This window comes from Cnephaeus nilssonii (assembly GCF_951640355.1).
Source record: "Cnephaeus nilssonii genome assembly, chromosome: 2".
Lineage (NCBI taxonomy): Eukaryota > Metazoa > Chordata > Mammalia > Chiroptera > Vespertilionidae > Cnephaeus > Cnephaeus nilssonii.
Window position 1 is genome coordinate 85,853,995 of NC_137073.1, and position 21,932 is coordinate 85,875,926.

Sequence of the window (21,932 nt, forward strand, 5' to 3'; positions counted from 1 at the left end):
CATGAGACCTTCACGCTTAAGAACACACTGGTATGTCTGAGATACAATTTTCAAAGTAAACTCCAGATATATGAAATATTAAATATCTTTTAAACCTGAACCCTTAGAAAAACTAACGAAAATGAATGTGAAAGGCAAATTTTGGTAAGATACTCGGTTCTAAATTTTAAGGCAATAGAAGATATCACCACAAAACTCAAGAAATGAAACTTGCATAGAATTTAAACTTCTATAGAGAGGAAAAGAACTTAACTACACTATGAAGCAAATGAACTGGGAGGAATATGTGTAGCAGTAGATAGATTACAGAAACATTTGCTAATGGTGAGTGCAGAAAATTGTTAAAATTTTTTAAAAACCCATGGTACCTCAGCAGGCAAAAACAAGACAATTGGAGCAAAAATACATATAGGATAGTGACAGGAAACAAACATCAAAAAAGGGTTGACTTCACTGTCACATATATGTGAATTAAAACAACAGTATTCCACAGTATACACACCAATTTAGAGAATGATTTCTTCTTTTTTTTTAATTTTTTTTGTTGATTTCAAACAAGAAGGGAGAGAGAGACAGATAGAAACATCAATGATGAGAGAGAATCATTGATTGGTTGCCTCCTGCATGCCTGTCACCTGGGTTCGAGCCCGCAACCTGGGCATGTGCCCTGACCGGGAATAGAAAGGTGACCTTCTGGTTCATAGATCAACGCTCAACCACTGAGCCACACCTGCCAGGCTAGAGAATGATCTCTTATTGCAGAGCCTCGTGCTGCTGGAGGATGGCAACCCTGTTACAGTGCCGCTGCTGACAGCGTGTCTCCTTTGAGGGCAACTTGGCCAAAGTGGGAAGAATCATACAAGATGTTCATAGCCTTTGATCCTGTAATCCTAATCCCAGAAATGTATCCTAAAACAATCTTTAAAGGAAAAAGACACTGTATCATGACATTGTTCTTTGCATTTATTGTTTAAATAGAAAAAGAAGCATTGTAGATTTACGAAAACAGAGGAACAGTTAAGTAGCCGTCAAGATGGTAACTGAGAGTGACACAGAGAAATGTTTGCTAAGGTGACTGCAGATAAGAATGTCAAATTACACCTACGGTATTGTTACAGTTTAGGAAAGTTATTTCCTATATGGATAAGGGCAAAGAAACCTTTAAAATCTCTTGGGATCTGTTAGGTTGAGATTTTTCTTTTTCTTTTCTCTATTATTGTAATAACAACGTGTATGCGGTAAGGCAGTGCTGGGATGGGGAAAAAAGTAAGTTGCAAAGCACAGTATTTTGGAACTAAACTCATACTGTGGAATGTGGTTTCATGTTAGAACGTGTACCTGCAGCTTCTGACAAGTCAGGGTCCCACCCCCTGTTCCCTAACTGCTGGACACTCCCATGCCCATGCAGACGCAGCCCATGTTTGACTGGGTCTCGTCCATCCGGAAGTTGAAACCTTTTCTAGATCAAGTTCTTTTCAAGAGTGCTTAAGAACTCTTGGTAACCGACAGCTTGCTGTAGACTTCATTGACTCCTTAATAAGTAGGAACCGGCCATTCCATTATGTGGGAGTTTGTGGCCGATATTGGTGTCCTGCCCAGGTCCCACATTTTCTCACTGTGTCTCACACCCTGTGATTCTAGAGGCCATGCTCTTTGCGGGGGGGTGGGGGGTGCTCATGGGTGCCCAGAAGCCTCTGGAGTTTAGACAGAGGGTGGGGGTTGGGGAGCGAGAGTGTGGAAGTCCAAGTGGGGACCACCCCTAGGAGTCACTTCCTGCAGGGTCCCCGGGGCTTGGCTGCATGAGACTGTGCTTGGGGTGGCTTCCTTCCTCCTGTCCTATTGCCTCCCTCCCCCAGCCTCCCAGAAGGAGCTGTAAAAAGCGAGGTTTTGACTGACTTCACTGAATTGAAAAGAACCCCGTTTTCAGCCCTAATGATTTGTTTGGTGTTCTGAGGTGCAAGGGGGCGTTGGACACTCTCCCTGCTGAATGGAGACCAGGGGTCCTGACAGGTTCCATGCCAGCCGCTAATCTCCCTCCCTTTCTTGTCCCAGGCCAGGTACACAGGCCTCATCTTCTTCCACGAAGGCTGGCCACTGTGCATCCACGGGAAGGTGGTGGTGCAGCTGGCATCCCTGCGCGGCGTCAGGCTCAGGCCTGGGGACTTCTACCTGCAGGTCACACCAGTGGGGAAGCAGTCAGCCAGACTGGTCTTAAAATGCCTCTCTCGGCTGGGACGAGGCTCAGAGGAAGTTGCTGTGCCTGAGGCCATGTATGGCTGTGTCTTCACAGGAGAGTTCCTGGACCGGGTGAACAGGGAACGCAACAGCGTCCTCTTGAAGAACTGCTTGCTGACCTCAGGCTCTGCTGTCTACCGCACCCCATGGAGCAACGTCACAGTCCCTGTGTTTGTACCCATCAGCGGAAGAGTCCTGCCCCACTGCCCCAGCCATCCCGGGCCTGAGCGGCCACCCAGCAGTGCCTCCGAGGCCCCGGCCCCAGCGCCAGCCATGGCCAGCAACACTCCGCCCCTGCCTCACGGCGGGGGGCACGAGGACAGTGACCAGCCCAGCCACCTTCCTTCCCTGAGAAGAGCTGAGTGCGAAAGCCCCAGGACCCTGCCCGGGAGCTCTGATGTCGGCCCGTGGGAGCTCCGTGCAAGCCCTGAAGGACCAGGAGGGAGACTGGACCCCGTGGACAAGCAGGATGGCCCCCAGGCTCTCACCTCCCCCGAGGATGCAGGCAGCCTGAGCTCCAGGAGGAGGCCGCCTGGGGCCCCTGCCGCCGTGGAGGCCAGACGCTGGTTCAGGAATTCCTACATGGAGGCCCTTCAGAACCCCATGCCCCTGGGCTCCAGCTCCGAGGAGTCCCTCGTGGATGATGCCTGTGGCACCCGGAGCAAGAGGGCCGTGCCAGCGTCCAGCCAGCCCCAGAAAGAAACCCCCAGCCCCCAGGGAGAACGCCAGGGGATCCGGAGACGACAGAGCTGTCCGAGAGCCGCCGGGAAGACCCTTCCCAGGAGGTCTCAGTCCTGGGACCGATCCCTCAAGAGCTTCCGAAGTGATGTCCCCCATTCGGCCAGTGCCGGACCCGGAGGTCACCTAGGAGGACAAGCTGTGGGGACCAGAGACTTGGGCTCCAGCCACCCCTCTGGCTGCACCAAAGAGGAAGGTAAACTCCCTTCTCCCCTCCCCCACTGTCCCCTTTCTCCCTCCTTTTCTCCCCTCCCCTCTCGTGCCCTATCCCACTTAGTTTGGTCACTTGGTTTAGTAGAAGCCTGTCCCCATATCCATATTGACTGTTGAAAATAATGCTCACAGGTGTTCCTTTCCTGGGGCTGCTACACCAAGTACCGTAAACATGGTGGCTTAGGACACAGAAATTCATCCCTCCACAGTCTGGAGGCCAGCAGAAGTCTGGCTTCACAGAGCTACAGGCTCTAAATGAGGGTCCTTTCTGCTTTTTCCGCTGCTGGGGGTCCAGGCATTCCTGGGCTTGTGGGCACACGCCTGGCTCTTCTCCCTGTCTGTCTGTCCATGCCTCAAATGACCCTCTCCTTTCTCGTATGAAGACACTTGTCATTGGATTTAGGACCCACCCTGAACTTTATGGATTCACATCTGCAAAGACCCTCTTCCAAAGAAGGTCATTCCCAGGTCTGGGAGTGGACACATGCTTTTGTGGTCACCATACACCCCAACATTGCATTAATACTTGTCTGTGTAGGTAAATCAGACGTAATGTTCATTTTTTAATGGCACCAGGTCGATGACTTTATGCTCCTTAATTACACTCACTTGAAGGCCCTCAGTAAGTTTCTGAGCATCCATTCCTGGAGTACTTTTCCTTAGGCTCTGGAGGGAAAATAATTATAGAGAGGAGTGAGTGAGGTGCGTAAAGAAAGATAAGGAAAGAATGGCAACATAGTTCTCAGTCAAATATTTCAGCTATTTTCTTTCTTTCTTTTATTTATTTATTTTTGTATAATGTTCTGTGAAGAACAAAAACAATGACTTTGGAAAGAAGAAAAAAATATAAACATGCCGTAGGCCTCAGCAGGTTTAGCGCTAGCAGCCCCGTACAATAAATACAGTAGTGGGTGTAAGGGCCCCTCACTCGTCTCCTCACTTGGCCTCAGAGAGCCGCAATAGGAGACAGAGCTTATGTTTTCACCCCAAGTGTCCATGTAAAAGCTTATGTTTTCACCCCAAGTGTCCATGTAAAACGTAATCAAGTAAATTTCTCCCCTCGGAGAAATGCTGGCTGGGCAGATGCTTTTGCGGACATCCGGGCGCAGCGTCACTGGCAGTGTTGTAGCGAGGGCCACAGACACTTGACGACAAACAGATGCTATCACACAGTCCCGAAGGCGGCAGGTTTAGTTTAAACAACCCAGCACAGCCGGGCAGAAACGGGGCCAGTTGACTCCCGGGGTGTAGAGTAGCACATCTAGGAAGATTCAAGGCCTCATGATCAGACATGTGGTATTCTCAGGTATAATCATTTCTCTCAGGCCTAGTGGGCGTCGTCTACTCACTATCCAGAGACTGCCTGTGAGGTAACCCTGAGGGCTGTCGGGGAGACCTGACGTCGGAGGAGTTTACTGCCTGGAGACAGTGCCCCTTCCCTTCTTACTCCGCTTCCTCTCCCTCCTCACCGATGAAGCAGGACCCACCTGTGTGGTGTCTAACATCCAGGAAGGAAGGAAGACACTCGGTATAAGTGGAGGCTCCTTCTACCCATGAGGAGGTGGGCAGTGGTACCAAAGGTCTGGTCAGAGGGCCAGGACCATTCATTACCCAGCCAGTGACCAGTGGACCATTGGTACCTGCTTTCCCCTTCACACCCCGCTGTCCTTGGAGTAAGTCTGCGGTGTGTCCCAGACACCATGTGTTTATTAATATGGGAAAATGCCTCAGCTGGAACCCCTTGCTGACACCTAAGGTAAACAAGTGACATTTAGCACATTCACTCTTCTATAGCCACAGTCACAGCCTGCTCCTCCCCTGTTCCAGCTTACTCCTTCTCTGCTCTGGCTTGCTCCTCCTCTGTTCCAGCCTGCTCCTCCTCTGTTCCAGCCTGCTTCTCCCCTGCTCCAACTTGCTCCTCCTCTGCTCTGGCTTGCTCCTCCTCTGTTCCAGCCTGTTTCTCCCCTGTTCCAGCTTGCTTCTCCCCTCCTCTGGCTTGCTCCTCCCCTGCTCTGGCTTGCTCCTCCTCTGTTCCAGCCTGTTTATCTCCTGTTCCAGCTTACTCCTTCTCTGCTCTGGCTTGCTCCTCCCCTGTTCCAGCCTGCTCTTCCTCTGTTCCAGCCTGCTCCTCCCCTGCTCCAGCTTGCTTCTCCCCTCCTCTGACTTGCTCCTCCCCTGCTCCAGCTTGCTCCTCCTCTGTTCTGGCTTGCTTCAGCTCCTGAGACTTTACTTTGTCTCCTCTTTAAACATAAAATTAATGTAATTTCAAAACTATAAATGCAGCATTTCAGAATTTATTTTAAGAATATCATACTCAGATCATTCATTGTTTATTCAACTGGTGGTAACTGAGCAACTGTTTCTCATTAGCCACATGTGGGTACTGCTTTCATTCCTGGCCATTTTAATATTATAGCCCCTACCTCAGACCTCTCCTCCCACTGTCTCGCAGTGCAGGCTGAATTCAGGAAAAGCTTACACAAATGACCATCTCAACTAGGATGATGTCTAATGAGAAAAGGCTCACATGAATGTAATGTCTTCTCCCCTTGTCCATGTGAGAAAGCTTGGGGTTCGCTGCAGAATTGGTCTTACCCTTGGCCAGTGATGTGTCCTAGAACATGTAAGCATACATGAAAAATTCACTCTCAAGGACACTGTGCGATTGGAGTCCTTCAGCTAGTGGAGGGATAGACAAAATTTGTCCATCAGGCAGTGGAGTGAGACCCACATGGGAAAGAATGAGGCTCTGGCACAGGCAACATCATGGGCGAAGCTCACAAACAATTCTGCTAACTGAGAGCAGCCAGGTAGGAGACCACATCGTGTTTGGTCCCATTTATATGGAAGGTCCAGAACAGGTAGATTGACAGGCAGAAGGTAGACAGGTGGTGGCCTGGAGCTGCAGTGAGAGAGGAGGTTTATCATAAATGGGCATTTTTCAAGGGACGAAAATATTCTAAAACTGATTTATGATGATGGTTGCACACTTGGTAAAGTGTCTCTGAATTGTACACACGTGAAGTGGATGAACCTTATGATATGTAAAATATATCTCAACAAAGCTTTTTAAAAATACTGTATGTACGAAGGAATGCTGTGGACTTCTCAGGCCCAGCTCTAGTGAGAAAGCTGTGCACAGTTACACGATGTTAGCACTGAAGGAAGTTATGGACGAGGCTTAGGGACAGGAAAGCAAAGCCTGTGTTACAAAATAAATGAGGAGGACAACATCCAGCATAAAATGTTTCTCCCTGAGGTCTTCAGGCAGTGAGCACTCCCGGTGGAACTGAAATACTTAACTGTACATGTTTACTTATGCCCCGATTCTCGGGAACACACCTGTCCCAGACGGTGTGGCACGCCTGCGTTTCCGCCAGAAATGGGGCAAGTTCTCATGGAAACCTACTGTTTCCACTCACGTTTTTATCCTCACGTTTGTAGCAAGCTGAGCATCTGCCTTCAAGCCAGAGCAATTCTTCATCTGTGACCAGGTCTCTTTCTGTTGTCCAGCCGGTGTCCACACAGGTGACTGCAGCCTCCGAGGACACGACCCCCGCGGGTCTCCTGACCTGCTTGCTGAGCTGCTGTGTTCCGAGGGTGAGGGACAGCCCCCCAGCACGGGAGACCTGCCCAGCCAGGTGCCCAGGCAGGTGCTGGAGATCAACCCGGAGCTGCTGCAGTCTGGGGCCGTCACCCTCCCAGGTGAGCACGGCTGCCTTACTCTGTTTGGGCTGCAATGACAAATGCCACAGACCGGGTCGCTTATAAACACAGAAATTTATTTCATACAGTTCTGGAGGCTGAAAGTCAAAGATCAAGGTGCCAACATCAGGTTCTGGTGCAGGACCTCTTCCTGGTTCATGGTCGGGGCCTTGTCACTCTATCCTCATGTGGTGGGAGGGCCAGGGAGCCTTGTGGGGTCTCTTATAAGAGCACTAATCCCACTCATGAGGGCCCCACCCTCATCATGGAAGCACCTCCTAAAGGCCCACTTCCTAACACCATCAAATCAGGCTTTAGGATTGGAGCATATGAATTCGGGGGAACACGAACATCCAGATGATAACAGTGGCCATCACTCTCTCAGGTGCACATGGCCTTCACCTGCCCAGGTGGGGGCCAGGCTCTCCTCTCCTGGCCGATCTCACATCTAAGTCAGTAACAGTTTGCAGACCCGAGCTCACTATTTCTCAAGCCTGAAGCCATGTGTGCCCCCACAGGGGCTGCCCCCTCTCACAATGCTCTCTATTCCTGCAGGGACCCGAGACCGCCAGGGGAGAGCAGTAGTGCAGGTCTGCACAAGAGGCCCCCTCTGGTCCAGCCAACACATGTCCAGTGCCGAGCTGACCCGCCTGCTGAAGTACCTCCATGGCATCCCCAGGTGGGACTGAGCCGGGTTTCCACCTTTCAGACCCCTTTGGGGATAAACCCATGCAAGTGTGCATCCTCAGGCAAGGGTTTTGGTCTGTCGCCTCCGGGACCCTTGTGACCTGGATAGCACACTCCCACCTGCCCCTCAGTCTCCTGCTGTCTGGCTCCTCTCTGCCCCACCCCATCTTCCATCTCCCCCCACCCCTCCCCCACACATCGTCCCCTCTGCCCACCCTGACCTCTGCCCTCTGAACTGAGGCTCTGCCACACACTCAAGCCCTGAATTCTGTGTCGCTCTGCATTGTTCAGCATTCCTTACTTACATGTTTTATACTCCACCTCTTTCTAAAACATACTTGAAGTGGCCTTGGGTAAAGATATCAACTGATATGAGGATAATATTTAGAATAAACGGGTGAAGCAATCATTCACATGGGTAGAGCCTGGTACTAGGAAGGAGGAAAGACAGACTCGTCTAATGGAGCCTTACGTTCAGCGGGCAATGCCAAAGGCCAGAAAGAAGTGTGCCAGCTCCTCCAGAGAGACGCACCCTCCTGACAGAACTCTCAGAGGACCAGGCCTCCTGGGTCCTTCGGGAGGTCACGGTGTGGAGCAGGTCTGCCTGGAAAGCAGCATGTTTGAGGCCTTCTCCGGGGCGGTGATTTCAGGTCTGTCCGTGGACCAAGGACAGAGACGGGAGAGCGAGAGTCCAGGGTGGCTCAAGTGTGTTATTTAGGTCCCCCTCCCCCGATTTCATCAGACACACTCTGGATAGTCCTCACGGCCGCCAGACCAAGAGTCCCCCCGGGTGCCGGGTGGAAGCACCCCCAGAGGAGGATGGGCTCAGTCATAAAGGCACACGGCCCGTCCCCCAATCCTGGCCGAGCATGAAACAGGATGGTGACAGCTGCCCCAGAGGCCTGTTAGAGGCTTAGAGGTAATCTCTCTGAAGTACCTGGACTGAATCCAGAGTATCGTCTTCCACCACATCACATCACGGCAGTCACATAGCACACATCATGCGATGTGATCACATATGAGAGCGTGTCATGTGATACACATGTGAACTTGTGTGGGCACATGTTATGTGGTACACGGCCATGTGATGTGAGAACATGTTCCATGACGCTCTATCACATCACATGATGTGAACTCATGTGAGCACATCCCATGGTGTATCATCACATGTGATCTCATGTTCTTTGCGGTGTATCGCTTTCTATTTTAATTTCCTCTGAAACAGCATAGGTAGGATCAGTGTGGGAACATTAAGGCGGAAAAAAGAATTAAAATATTCTCCCTAACACTCCTTGCACAGAGCAGGTTCCCCCGTTATCTGCAGGGCACTAGTTTCACTGCCTGTGCGGGAGACTGGGATTTCAAATTTGTCCTTCAGCACAGATTTCAATATATATTGAAACTACACTGAAAAAGAGAATAGTTTCCCTCTCACCTTAGTTTATACCTTGTAAGCCTCAGGTAAACACCGTCAAAGCCTTCAGATAACGATGCTTTCCGTTAACAGAAGCTTCTTTAACGGGAGCCGCAGTGGAGAGCTGTGCGCTTTGGGAGTGCCCGCCCTGTGGCATCCTTAGCCTCGCAAAGCTGGCGAGCGGTGCTGCGTTCTCCATTTGTAATGAAGCATCTGTGAGTTGAGGCTGAGGGTACTTATGGGGTCAGCAGGGCCAGAACTTGAACCTGGAAACTGAGCCCTCTGCTTTGCCTGCCTTGCCTCCGTAAATTCAGGCAGCCCATGTCTCCTCATCAGAGAAGGCGTCCTCACCAGCCCATGGCGCTCTGAGAGAGAGCCTCGGTTACGGAACATTCCTAAAGCACCAGGACAAACTCGTTCTGGGGCCCCTGGTTTGGCTGGTTATTTCCCTACAAGCGTTGTAATTTTGTTAGCATCTCAGTAGAGTATTACACCTGGAGAAGCCGAAATCCACTCACCATCGTGGCACGTGACACCTGCCTTCAGCTCTCTGAATGAGGTACCTGAGATGTCAACATTGTTAGGAAAAGCACCCAGCAGTGTCTTGTTACTGCAGGTGTGTTCCAAGGAGCATTTGTTCAGTGGGTGTGCCTTATAAATGCACCACCATCAGACTCTTAGATACACAAAAATCTTAAAATTAGGAAGAATGTTGGTTGTCATTCCTCTGACCTGTGCAATGAAGCAAGCCATCCATCCAGCCACACTTACCTGGAAATACGAAAGAGAATAGAATATGGTTCCTGCCTTCAAGGAGACACACACGGGAGCCTAATTTACCGCAGCTCCCGGCATAAGACAAGTCCACAGTGCTGGGAAGGAGCTGCATTCCAGCAAGGGAGGAGACTTCCCCATGTGCTGTGTCCTGGAGGAGGGTGAGTGCAGACAAGGAAGAGGACGACTTTCCAGGTAGAAGGAAGAGCACACACAGCCAGGGCAGTCGGTCACCTTCTGGTGGCACTGAGCGGGGCCCTGGGCCAGAAGAGCATGCTGACCTCAACGTGCAGTGGAAGGAGAAGCCGGAGCAATGGTGGGAAGGCAGTTCTGAGACTTCAGCAGCTCCCCTTGCCTGGAGATGCAGATGGACATGAGGCCTGTTGCCTGCTTCCACCTGATGAGCAGCTTGATTCCTCAGGAGGCAGAGGGTGATGTGTGTCAAGTCAAGACTTCTGAGTTCTAAAGACGGGGGGATCTGGGTGAGGACGTCTCACTGAGAGATGGAGAAACACATCCGGGAAGAGACTTAACCTGCAGTGGTTAACACCATCTGTCTTTCTCTCTCCAGGAAGGAGGTGCGGGACCTGGGGCTGGTCATCCTGGTGGACACACGCAGGAGTCCGGCCGTCCCTGCCCTCTCCCAGGCCCTGGCAGCTCTGCAGGTGAGTTGGGGTCACTCCCATCTTCAGTGCCCGAGTGTCTCAGGGCTAAGGGGGCCGTGGGCACAGAGCCCTCTTGGAAGGAGTGTCAGGCCCGTCCCCTGGTCCTCGCTGCAAACCTTAATAGCAGAACCAGCAGGGTCGGCCTGTGCAGGCCTTGTGGTGTTCTGTCTCAGCAGGAATGGCAACGACCCCTTCCTTTCATAGCACTGTATCCAACGTCTGCTACATCAGGGTACAGACCAGACAGGATGGAGGCAGGGAGGGGTCGCTGCCACTTGCTATGAGGATGAATGTCCTGGACCTTGGGTGCCTCTGGGACTGGTTCAAGAAGGTTGTCTAGCAGGTTCACGGTCCCCCCCAGGAAGACCCCACCCTGGATTCTGGCTTATGAATAAGATCCAGAGAGGATTGGGGAGTCCCTGAAATGGGGATAAAGGCACTGCTGGGATGTTCCAGGTACCCAGGGCTAGACAGGAACCAAAGAGCATCAGCTCCCTGAGACGTATGTACACAGGGCCCCTTGTGTGCCAAGCACTGTGCTGGGGACTGGGGTGTCAGAGGCTCCTGGAATCTTCTCCTGCTGCCGTAGCTACTCCCTGAGCCAAAATCAGTGTCCTGTGTTCTGTCTCTGCTCAAGGTGCAGACAGAACCGGCCGCTGTTCTCACCCAGTTCCTTAAGTTTAGCGATGCCACATGGAAGTTCTTCTCAGGAAAGACTCAGGGACAGAGGTCGGGACATGTCTGAGTGTAAGTGTTGGGGCCAGTGAGGCCAGGCTGGAGAGACCTGGGGAGACGATGGAAACCTCCAGGCTGGAGACACGAGGCCCGGAGCTGAGGCCAGGCAGCGGGATGGGCAGGTTAGCAGGAGCAGGGACATCCCCGGTTTGGGCATCTAGGCGGTGGTGCTGCTCCTGGCCTGACCCAGGAAGAAAAGCCAGCGAGCAGATTCTGGGAGGTGAAACAAGGCTGCTGGCCACCCAGCTCTTGTGAAAGGGTCTCAGAGCAAACCTGATGGGTGACGTCTGCATTTCAGAGCGATGTACGTGCTCAGTCTTAGCTTCCTGCAAAAAAGGTTCACATTGCATTCCTGTAAAGCCTGAGTTATCTCTTCAAAGCAACAGGTTTGACATGCCAAAATTCAGTTTCCGTAAGACATTTCAGAAGCACATCTTCTGTTTGCTCTTATCCCCTGCTGTCAACCAGCTGTTGGGCTCAAAAGTCAGAAACCAGGATGTCATCCAGTTTTGTGTTCTTATTCTGCCCAAGACTGGGAAAATTCCTTAGAGATTCTGGCCTTCCGTAATTACATGCAATTTTATATAAACAGTAAAGACTGAGAAATTGCCAAGTAAAGTTTTTTTAAGAAAATAGGTAGATGATTGCTTTCCAGAAAGATTTTGAAGGAAGTTCTGTTTAAAGATGTAATGGAAATATTGATGACCCTAAGATGTCCTCTGAGTCTTTTGATTTTGCTAAAAGATTATTAATCTGAACTTCCTGGTTGGTTGTAATCCAACTGGACAATAAGACGTGTTAATAACTCAGAAATGCATTTCCCTAAAGTTAGTGGTTGAATGCCTCAGGTAATAACATCAGGTCAACATCCATATAAATAGCAACTTGAGAAAAAGCAATTTTGTTTTGCCTCCAAAACCAAACTAAAATGTCACCATTGATTAAATATTTTGAAAAATGTAACCAGAAGTTTTGAGCAAATTCCTAGAAATCCTTTCATTTGCTTCATGTAGCTTGTTGGAGAAAGCTATATAATCATGAAAGACCTGTGAGAGCTACCAGTCCCATGTGCCACACAGGAAGTCCTGGCTGGGTGTCCGGCAGCACCAGGTATACCCGTGGCCTACCTGGGTTAAAGACACTCCGATGCTAATGCCCCATGGAAGCCCTGATGAACCCCCAAGGCCAAAGCAGACAGCTGCTCACGGCCCCACTCACGGAAGCCCCTCTGGAGGGTTCTGGCCAGTCTCCCCCTCATGGGGACCAGCCCCCCACACTCACCCTTGTCTACAGGTAGCCCCTCAAGTAACTATACTTCAAATTATTACACTTGATCTTAGCCAAAAGGCCGAGAAGCGATTACTTTGAATTATTAAATTATTAAAGTTCAACTACCATAAAAAAAGTTCCATTTTGAAAGAAAGTAATGATTTTTTTTTCCCTTGGTGGAAGAAAATCCTAAGAATTTGCTAATCCCTCACACGCACAACACATAACTACTAGACACTAATTGGGGTAATTGTTATCAAGCATTGATTCTGTTCTCATTTGTTTGAGAATTAATATTAATTTTTTTTGCAATAGAACAAATAGGAGTATATGAGAATATAAAACACTCTGCAAAACTGTATTTTGAATGCATGATAAATCAAAAGTTTAGCTAAACTAAGTGACAGAAATAGAATATCCTATATAATAAAAGGGTAATATGCAAATTGACCCTAACAGCAGAACAACCAGGAATGACGGGTCGCTATGATGCGCACTGACCACTAGGGGGCAGACGCTCAACACAGGAGCTGCCCCCTGGTGGTCAGGCGCTCCCACACGGGGAGCTCCGCTCAGCCACAAGCTGGGCCCACGGCTGGGAGCACAGTGGCGGTGGCGGGAGTCTCTCCCGCATCCTTGGCAGCGCTAAGGCTGTCTGACTGACAGCAGGCCCAAGCCAGCAGTGGGACATCCTCCGAGGGCTCCCGGACTGCCAGAGGGATATCTGACTGTCAGCTTAGGCCTGCTTTGGTGGCAGGTGGACATCCCCCAAGGAGTCCTGGACTACAAGCGGGTGCAGGCTGGTCTGAGGGGGACCCCCCAACCCCGAGTGCACGAATTTTCGTGCACCAGGCCTCTAGAGGCTCTATAATGGGAAAGCAAGAATGATTTTTTTTTCCTTTGGGCTTTCTATGGTTTATTTACTCAACAAATATTTATAAAATGTCATCCACAAGAAGCCACTTAACAAAAGTAGAAGTACATCAGATGAAGTTAATACAAATATCAGTTAGTTCTGAGGCCCATCCAGTAAGTTCATTTCAACATAAGAAATTACCTAAAACCTGTTTATCACACTACAAGAAACTTTGAAAAAGTAAAGCTTTAGAGAATATGAATGAAGAAGCACTAATAAAAAGTGTTTTATTGCTAAATAATCTGGCCTCAAGATAATAGCAAACAGAAACCAAGGAGGTTTGATTAAAGTCATAAACATGTCAAAAAAATAAGGTTTTTCAACCAATAGGATTAGAACAATTGGACATTCGTATGCAAAAGAAAAGGGAAAAAAATCCTCAACATCTATTTCATACTATATGTAAAAATTAACTACAAATGGGTCATAGACCTACAAATGGGTCATAGACCTATAAAATCTAAAACCACCAGAAGTTCACACAAGGTCATGATTATTTTCATGACCTTGGTTTACGCAAAAACTTTTTACCTCTGACCCCAGTAACATAATCCATAAAAGGAAAAAATGATAAATCGCACTTCATCAAAAGTTAAAAACTTCTCAAAAGACACTGTTACTAAAATGAAAATACAAACTATGGACTGTGAAAAAACGTTTGCAAAGCACATATCTGATAAAGGACTTGTACCCAGAATATACAAAGCCTCAAGACTCAATAAAACAAACAACCCAATAAAACATGGGCAAAAGATTTGAACACACTTCACCAAAGAGGATGTATGAATAGCAAATAAGCATATGAAATTATATTTAACATCACTAGTCATTGGAGAACCGCAACTTAAAACCAAAATGAGTAATACACATACCACAACAACAAAACTGGACAAGAACAAGGGCTTGGTATTCCTGGTGGAAATGCAGAATGGTCCAGCCCCTCTGGAAAACAAGGGGCCATTTCTTCAGAAGTCCAACATAACTTGTCATAGGACCTAGCAATCTGCTACCTGTTTACCCAAGAGAAATAAAAATGTACGTTCACACAGTGTGTATAGTGCCTTTACTTACGATTGCCAAAAGCTAGAAACAACCCAATGTCCTTCAACTGGTAAATGGAACAACAAACTGTTGTACCTTCATGCAGTGGAATACTACTCAACAATGAAAAGTGATGAACTGCTGATATTCACGACATGGATGAATTTCAAGTGCACTGTGCTAAGGGAAGGAAGCCAGTACTTGTGTGATCCCATTTATCTGATAACTTGGAAAGGTATATTTATTGAGACAGAAAACAGAGCAGTGGTATCCAGGGGCCAAGGAGCTTGACTACAAAGGAGCGTGAAGAAATTTGGGGGATGCTAAACTGTTCCTTATCTTCATAGAGGTGGTGGTTACATGACTGTAAGTTATACCAAAACTTAGAGAACTGTCCACTAAAAAGGGTGAACTTTATTATACGTAAATTACAACCAATAAACCTGAATACATTAAATAATTCATAAGGGCAACTAATTTACACTTAGAGCAAAGGCATTCTAAATATTTTGGCAAAATATCAAAGTGGAAGCACACCAATCAAAATTGGACAATTCTATCAACTCAGTGAAGTTAAAAATTAAAAAGCTAATTAATATTTTTTACTTATTTCAGAACATATCTCCACCCATAATTCATAGTATTTTGCTGTTGGTGGATAAAGATTCAGCATTCAGGCCTGACAAGGATGCAGCAATTCAGGTAATGGTTTTAGACCCTCAGCATTAGATCTGACTTTGAGTGATGCATAAGATTAAATATTAAGGCACCCAGATGAGATAAACATTTGAAAGAATTTATGTAAGTTCTGGTCCCAGCCACAAAGGAGCCTGGAGACCTGTCTCTGGCCCTTCACTTCTTGCTGGAGCCATGAAGAGCATAGCATCAGAACACTTTGAAAATTGGATCTTTCTTCTCTACCTCAGTTGCTTTCTTTCCTTGTCTTTCTTGCTTCTTTTTCTTTTATTTGAAAACTTCTTTACTTTGCTTTCTTTCTTGAAGGATATTTTCACTAGATATGGACTTTTGGCTTCACAGTAGTTTTTCTGTTTGTTTGTTTTTCTAGCACTTTAAAGATGTTATTCTGTTTTTTTCTGGCCTTCCTATTTGCTGATGAAAAGTACGTGGTATTTCAGGTAATTGTTCATCTATTGGAAATGTCATTTCCCTCTGGCTACTTTTAAGATTTTCCCTCTTTTTTCTTCAGCAAATTGACTATAATGTGACTAAGTATGGTTTTCATTATATTTATCCCATTAGCTATGGCTGAAATTTTATGTCTATCACCAAATTTAGAAAGTTTTCAGTCATTATTTCTTGAAATGTTTTTTTCTGCTTAATCAGGGCAATCCTCTCTTCCTAGGATTTCAATTACACACACTGATGTCATCTCATAGGTCTCTGAGAATGTCTTTTTTAAAACGTTTTTTCTCTCTCTTCTTCAGATCAGATTGTTGCCACTGATCTATCTTAAAGATCACTGACTCCATATTCTCATCTTCAGTCAGCTATTAATCCCATCTGGTGAATTTTTAAATTCAAATACTATGTTTTCCAGCTATAAAATGTCCAGTGGGTTTTTTAAATATAATCTCTGCTGAGATTTCCTATCCTCTCATTAATTACAAGTGTTTTTCCTTGACATCTTTGAGCATAGTTATAATAGTTGCTTGAAAGTGCTTGTCTAGTAATTTCAGCATCTGGGTCTCCTCAGTGTTGGCCTCTGTTGATTATCTTTTCCTTTGAGAATGAGTCACATGTTCCTGATTCTTCATGTGTCACGTAATTTTGAATGGTATTCTAGACATTGTGAACATTCTTTTGTAAAGACTCTAGATGCTATTATAAACCTCCACACAGTGCTATTTTAGTGTGAATTTGACTTGGTTAGACTCAAATTGAAAACCATCCCTTGCATAGGTTCAGTTCAGGTTTTGCCTTCAGTTGCTCAAAGTCCTCCCCGTGTGCACACGGTTCAGGGTCAGAGTTTACAGACTGCTGGAGCTCCCTTTCCCCAGCTTTCTCCCTTGTGAGGATTGATCTTCACGTCCCACCCCATCTATCCTCTGGTTCTTTGGGCCCGAAAGATGCCAATTTTCTATCAGAGCTTCAGCCACTCCCGTCTCACCTTTAGCAGCCTGCTTTCCCGCCAAAGCCATAACAATGGATGCTCCCTCCATGCTGGTTCCTTCGTCCACTTTCCGATGCTCACAATAAGCCCGGCTTTGTTCCCCCTTCAGACCTTTCAGACGGTTGTCATTGCACTTTGTCCAGAGTGTGTGGTTTTGTCTGCAAAGGGTCAACTCTGCCATGCCAGAAACAGCACATCCTCACTTTCCTCCTCACGTTTCCTTTCCTCCTCCTGCCTTTTCCCTTCTTCCCTTATCATCTTGCCCTTGCTTCCTTCCCAGTCCTCCCCCCCCCCTTTTTTTGTCTTTCCTTAAAGGGGACTTCCCCTTCATTTCTCTTTGCTACCCTCTCCTTTCTCTTCTTCTTCCCTTCATTCCTGTATCCAACCACACACAGTCCATTAATGCCACCAGCCGGGCAGCATAGCAGAACCCACCAACAGCAGTTCTCCCAGGAGGGAGCCATCCAGCGGTGTTTCCCTCTCCTGGCAGTGTGAGGTGGTGGGCTCCCTGAAGGCCCTGCACAAGTTTGTCGACAGCTCCCAGCTGACTGCAGACCTCGAGGGCTCCTTTCCCTACAGCCACAGCGACTGGATCTGCTTCCGCCGGGTAAGGAGCAGCTCACAGCAGCTGCGTGTGCCACAGTCACCCGGGGACTTCTCCTAGTGGATGTTTCTACTCAAATCTGAAAGGGCATCGCCACCCCTGGCCTCACCTTTCACAGTTGCCATTTGTAGTCTGTTCCTAACGACCATGCTGCACGGGCTTAAGAATGCCGCTAAAATCCAGCCCTGGGCGGGAGGGTGCTGCTCCCGAGCTTCCGAGACAGCCAGAGGTCACTGGGTGACACCATGACAGGCTTACTACCTGAGGTCAGTTTAAATGTAGGGACTCACAGCTGCTTGCTTCAGTGTCTGACAGAATGTGTCTCTCTTGTCTCATCCTCTCAAACCACAATAGAAACTGGAGCCCTTTGTCACCAACTGCCAGGACGCCATTGCTTTCTTACAAAATTTAGTCAGCACCCTGAACACCCACAGGACTCTAAGCACGGCTCAGGTAGGTCCTTGGTATTGTATTTTATTTGACGGGTAGAAACATAGCAGTTTAGCCAAAACTTGAAAGTTAATATTTGGTTCCACCACCATCCATAGCAGAGATTCTCAAACCCTTTGGATTTGTAGATCCCTTTTGGTTAGCAAACAACATCCGAAGGACCACTCCCTCCCCCTTATGACCAAAACAACCCCACCCTGCCAAAAGGAGAAATACCACCACCACATGTGATGCCATGCCAGCAAGGCATGAGTGAGTGCTGCTGGGAGCAAGCAGTTCAAACACAATATAGAGAAGGGCTGGCCAGAGGGACCGCGACAACCTGGAGACACCTCATGGCTGCCCAGGGTGTGCGCGCCTCCAGACACCAGGTTCTCCTATGCTGAGTTTCGGTTTCCCTCTGGCCCTGCCCACGAGTCTCAGTCTCAGACTTCCCTCTCCTGGGTGAGGATTCTGGAATCTGCTATCCATCCTCCTGCTAGGACTGAGTGCTGGGGGTGGCCACCCCACTGTGCTTTCAGCTTGATTGCTCACATGTAATTGCTACTCAACATCAGACCTGGGAGGACTGCCTGGAGGAGGGGGTTTTTACACACATTTCTCCCACCCCCGCAGGAGGTCACAGAGTTAATCAGTGAGCACAAGGCCATAATGAAACAAGTCCTGGAAGATGCACTGCTGGTCACCCTCCGCCTGGAAGGTGGTACTGTGCTGGCTCGGCTAAGGAGGAAAGAGCAAGGAGCCAGTGAAGACAGCCGGTGAGTGTCAACGCTGGGGCACGTTGGGGTGAAGCACAGCATTCTGCCCCATAGGGGAAGCCCTCTGTCATAGGCAGCGTCCAAGAGGCCCAGACCTCCATTCCTCTGACAGACAGGCTTGACTGGCCCAGAGCGTGTCTCATTCGGGGACTCCAGGGAAAACTAGCTGAGTCCCTGGAATGCTCAGGTAGAAGACAAAACTTATTATAGTGGGATTCAGCAGCCAGAGGTTCTGACCGAGTGCTTCCTCCATCCTGGGGTGCTGTGTCCACCCACCCACATTTCAGTCCCACCTTGGAGGTGCCTGCATGGATGTGGCCAGCAGGTGTCACCGCTTATAGGTACATTTAAGTTCCTGCTCAGGCCCTGGGCCCCATCTGGGGCTTCCATGTGTCAGACGTGAAGGACACAAGAAGAGTGCAGTTGTGTGTTTTAAGTAGGTTGTCACCAACAGCATGTTCCTAAGAGAACGGCCTGTGAACAAACCAGTGATCAGGACGCGACACCAGACAGCTGCCTTCTCTTCCAGAGACAGCATTGGGGCTGCCTCCCGACTGTACAACCAAGTGGACGAAGAGGTGCACAGGCTGGTCCTCACCTCCAACAGGTGTCTCCAGGAGCTGGAGAGTCTGCGGGAACTGAGGGAACTCCAGGAGGAACGTGACCAGGTCAGCCAGCATCTGGGAGGGAGGGGACCAGGTCAGCCAGCATCTGGGAGGGAGGCCAGCATCTGGGAGGGAGGGGACAAGGTCAGCCAGCATCTGGGAGGGAGGGGACCAGGTCAGCCAGCATCTGGGAGGGAGGGGATCAGGTCAGCCAGCATCTGGGAGGGAGGGGACCAGGTCAGTGCTCCAGGAGGGAGGGCACCAGGTCAGCCAGCATCTGGAAGGGAGGGGACCAGGTCAGCTAGCAGCTGAGAGGGAGGGGACCAGGTCAGTGCTCCAGGAGGGAGGGGATTAGGTCAGCCAGCATCTGGAAGGGAGGGGACCAGGTCAGTGCTCCAGGAGGGAGGGCACCAGGTCAGCCAGCATCTGGAAGGGAGGGGACCAGGTCAGCTAGCATCTGGGAGGAAGGGGACCAGGTCAGCCAGCATCTGGGAGGGAGGGGACCAGGTCAGCTAGAAGCTGAGAGGGAGGGGACCAGGTCAGCCAGCATCTGGGAGGAAGGGGACCAGGTCAGTGCTCCAGGAGGGAGGGGACCAGGTCAGCTAGCATCTGGGAGGGAGGGGACCAGGTCAGTGCTCCAGGAGGGAGGGGACCAGGTCAGCTAGCATCTGGGAGGGAGGGGACCAGGTCAGTGCTCCAGGAGGGAGGGGACCAGGTCAGCCAGCATCTGGGAGGGAGGGGACCAGGTCAGTGCTCCAGGAGGGAGGGGACCAGGTCAGCTAGCATCTGGGAGGGAGGGGACCAGGTCAGTGCTCCAGGAGGGAGGGGACCAGGTCAGCCAGCATCTGGGAGGGAGGGGACCAGGTCAGTGCTCCAGGAGGGAGGGGACCAGGTCAGCTAGCATCTGGGAGGGAGGGGACCAGGTCAGTGCTCCAGGAGGGAGGGGACCAGGTCAGCCAGCATCTGGGAGGGAGGGGACCAGGTCAGTGCTCCAGGAGGGAGGGGACCAGGTCAGCCAGCATCTGGGAGGGAGGGGATCAGGTCAGCCAGCATCTGGGAGGGAGGGGACCAGGTCAGCCAGCATCTGGAAGGGAGGGGACCAGGTCAGTGCTCTAGGAGAGAGGTGACAAGGTCAGCTAGCATCTGGGAGGGAGGGGACCAGGTCAGCCAGCCTCAGCACACACACATAAGCCTTGTGCTATGAGTTACAGTGGCTGTGATGTCACTGGGCAAGAGGAGATTTTCTGCTCCATTATATCTTAGGGGCCCACCATCAAATATGCAGTCTATTGGTGACTGAAACGTCATTATGCTGCACATGGCTACATACTTTTAAGTAAAATTTTTATTATTTTATCAACCGCTATTTCCTTGGGTGAGGATTGTTTTTTTTAAGTGTGATCATGCTGCACACAGCTGCTTCCGACCTGCTTTGTCTGGTGGGCTGTTTGCCCGGTACCCCGAGGAGCCCTGCTTTTTGCTGTTATAAACATCACTACGCCTGCCTCTCTCACTCTTTGGGTTGTTCGCTGTGGACAAATTCCTCGGCTCAGGATGGCTAGGCCAGAGCACGGTTTTACACATTGGGCAGGCGGCCCCCGTCAGCCTGCCCAGCGTGGGTTATCGTCTCGTTCATCTGACGAGTACAGTTCAGGATCTCACCAGTGTTTGTATTTGGGATTTTATGCTGCAGTGGAGCTTTGTCTTCATGCATTTATTGGTTATTTGTACTTATTCTTTAATAAGTTGCATTTTCTTGCACTTGGCCAGTTTCTCTACTGTTTCTAATAGTTTCATTGTGTCACTTCTGATCCTTTCATTATGTTGCAAATAATTTCCCCAGTTTATCATTTGTCTTTTAACTTTGCTTATGACTGAAATGGCCTTTTCTACTTTAAGGTTACAGAATAAGGTATTCCATCGTAAGACCTTTATGGTTTTAACTTTCTCATTTAAATCTTCAAACCAACTAGAATTACGTTTTTTCACGTGATTGGAGGGCGCACTCCACCCCCGAGAGGCCTCTGCTGTGCTGTCCGTTTCCCGCTCCTCCGCCCGGCAGCTCTGACATCACCGGTGCTTCCTGATAAAATTCTTGTTTTATGAGGTATCACCTCACACCTGTCAGACGGCTACCATCAAGGACAAGTGCTGGCAAGGATGTGGAGAAAAGTACACTGTGGTGGGAATGCAGACTGATGCAGCCAGTATGGAAAACAGTACAGAGTTTCCTCAAAAAACTAAATAGGGAACTGCCATTTGACCCTGTGATCCCACTTCTAGGAATATATCCTAAGAAACCTGAAACACCAATCAGAAAGAATGTATGCACCCCTATGTTCATAGCAGCTCAATTTACAGTAGCCTAAGATCTGGAAACAGCCCAAGTGCCCATCAGTAGATGAGTGGGGGAAAAAAGCTGTGGTACATTTATACCATGGAATACTGTGCAGCAGTAAAAAAAGAAGGATCTCTTACCCTTTGAGACAGCACGGAGGGACCTGGAGAGTATCATGCTAAGTGAAATAAGTCAGACAGAGAAATACAAGTATCGCATGATCTCACTCATATGTGGCATCTAAGTAACAAAATAAACTGATGGACTGAGTGGATCCAGAGACATGGAAGCATGGAACAGAGTGCAGAATCTTGGAGGGTAGGTGGGTGGGAGGTAATCAACTAAAGACCTTTTATGAATACATGCATAACCCATGGATGCAGACGTGGGGAGGTGAGGGCCTGGGGTGAGGGGTGGGGTGGGCTGGAGGGGATCCGGGGCGGGGGGGCAGGGAAGGGGACATATATAATACTTTCAACAATAAATATTTAAAAAATTAAAAAATAATGAAATAAAATTCTTGTCTTGATACTTTTCTCCATGACTCTCCCCGCCAAGAAGGGACACTTTGATCTCGCTCCTCTGCCTGTACAGCTGGGGGCACTAAATCCAATCCTGGTGGTCATGGTGCAGCCTGATCCCACTGTTTTTAAT

At 49.0% G+C, this 21,932-nt stretch overlaps 1 protein-coding gene across 2 annotated transcripts in view; it reads left to right on the forward strand.

Annotated features, from left to right (window-relative positions):
• The window catches only part of PLEKHG4B (pleckstrin homology and RhoGEF domain containing G4B), a 77,406-nt gene that overhangs the window by 37,591 nt on the left and 17,883 nt on the right, over nt 1–21,932 (forward strand). For both annotated transcript variants that reach the window (XM_079786253.1, XM_079786254.1), the window contains exons 3-11: nt 2,053–3,169; nt 6,700–6,891; nt 7,447–7,570; nt 10,338–10,431; nt 15,008–15,094; nt 17,014–17,130; nt 17,482–17,580; nt 18,193–18,335; nt 18,865–19,003. In XM_079786253.1, the coding sequence (XP_079642379.1) occupies nt 2,053–3,169; nt 6,700–6,891; nt 7,447–7,570; nt 10,338–10,431; nt 15,008–15,094; nt 17,014–17,130; nt 17,482–17,580; nt 18,193–18,335; nt 18,865–19,003 (2,112 nt within the window). The remainder of the gene's footprint in view (nt 1–2,052; nt 3,170–6,699; nt 6,892–7,446; nt 7,571–10,337; nt 10,432–15,007; nt 15,095–17,013; nt 17,131–17,481; nt 17,581–18,192; nt 18,336–18,864; nt 19,004–21,932) is intronic.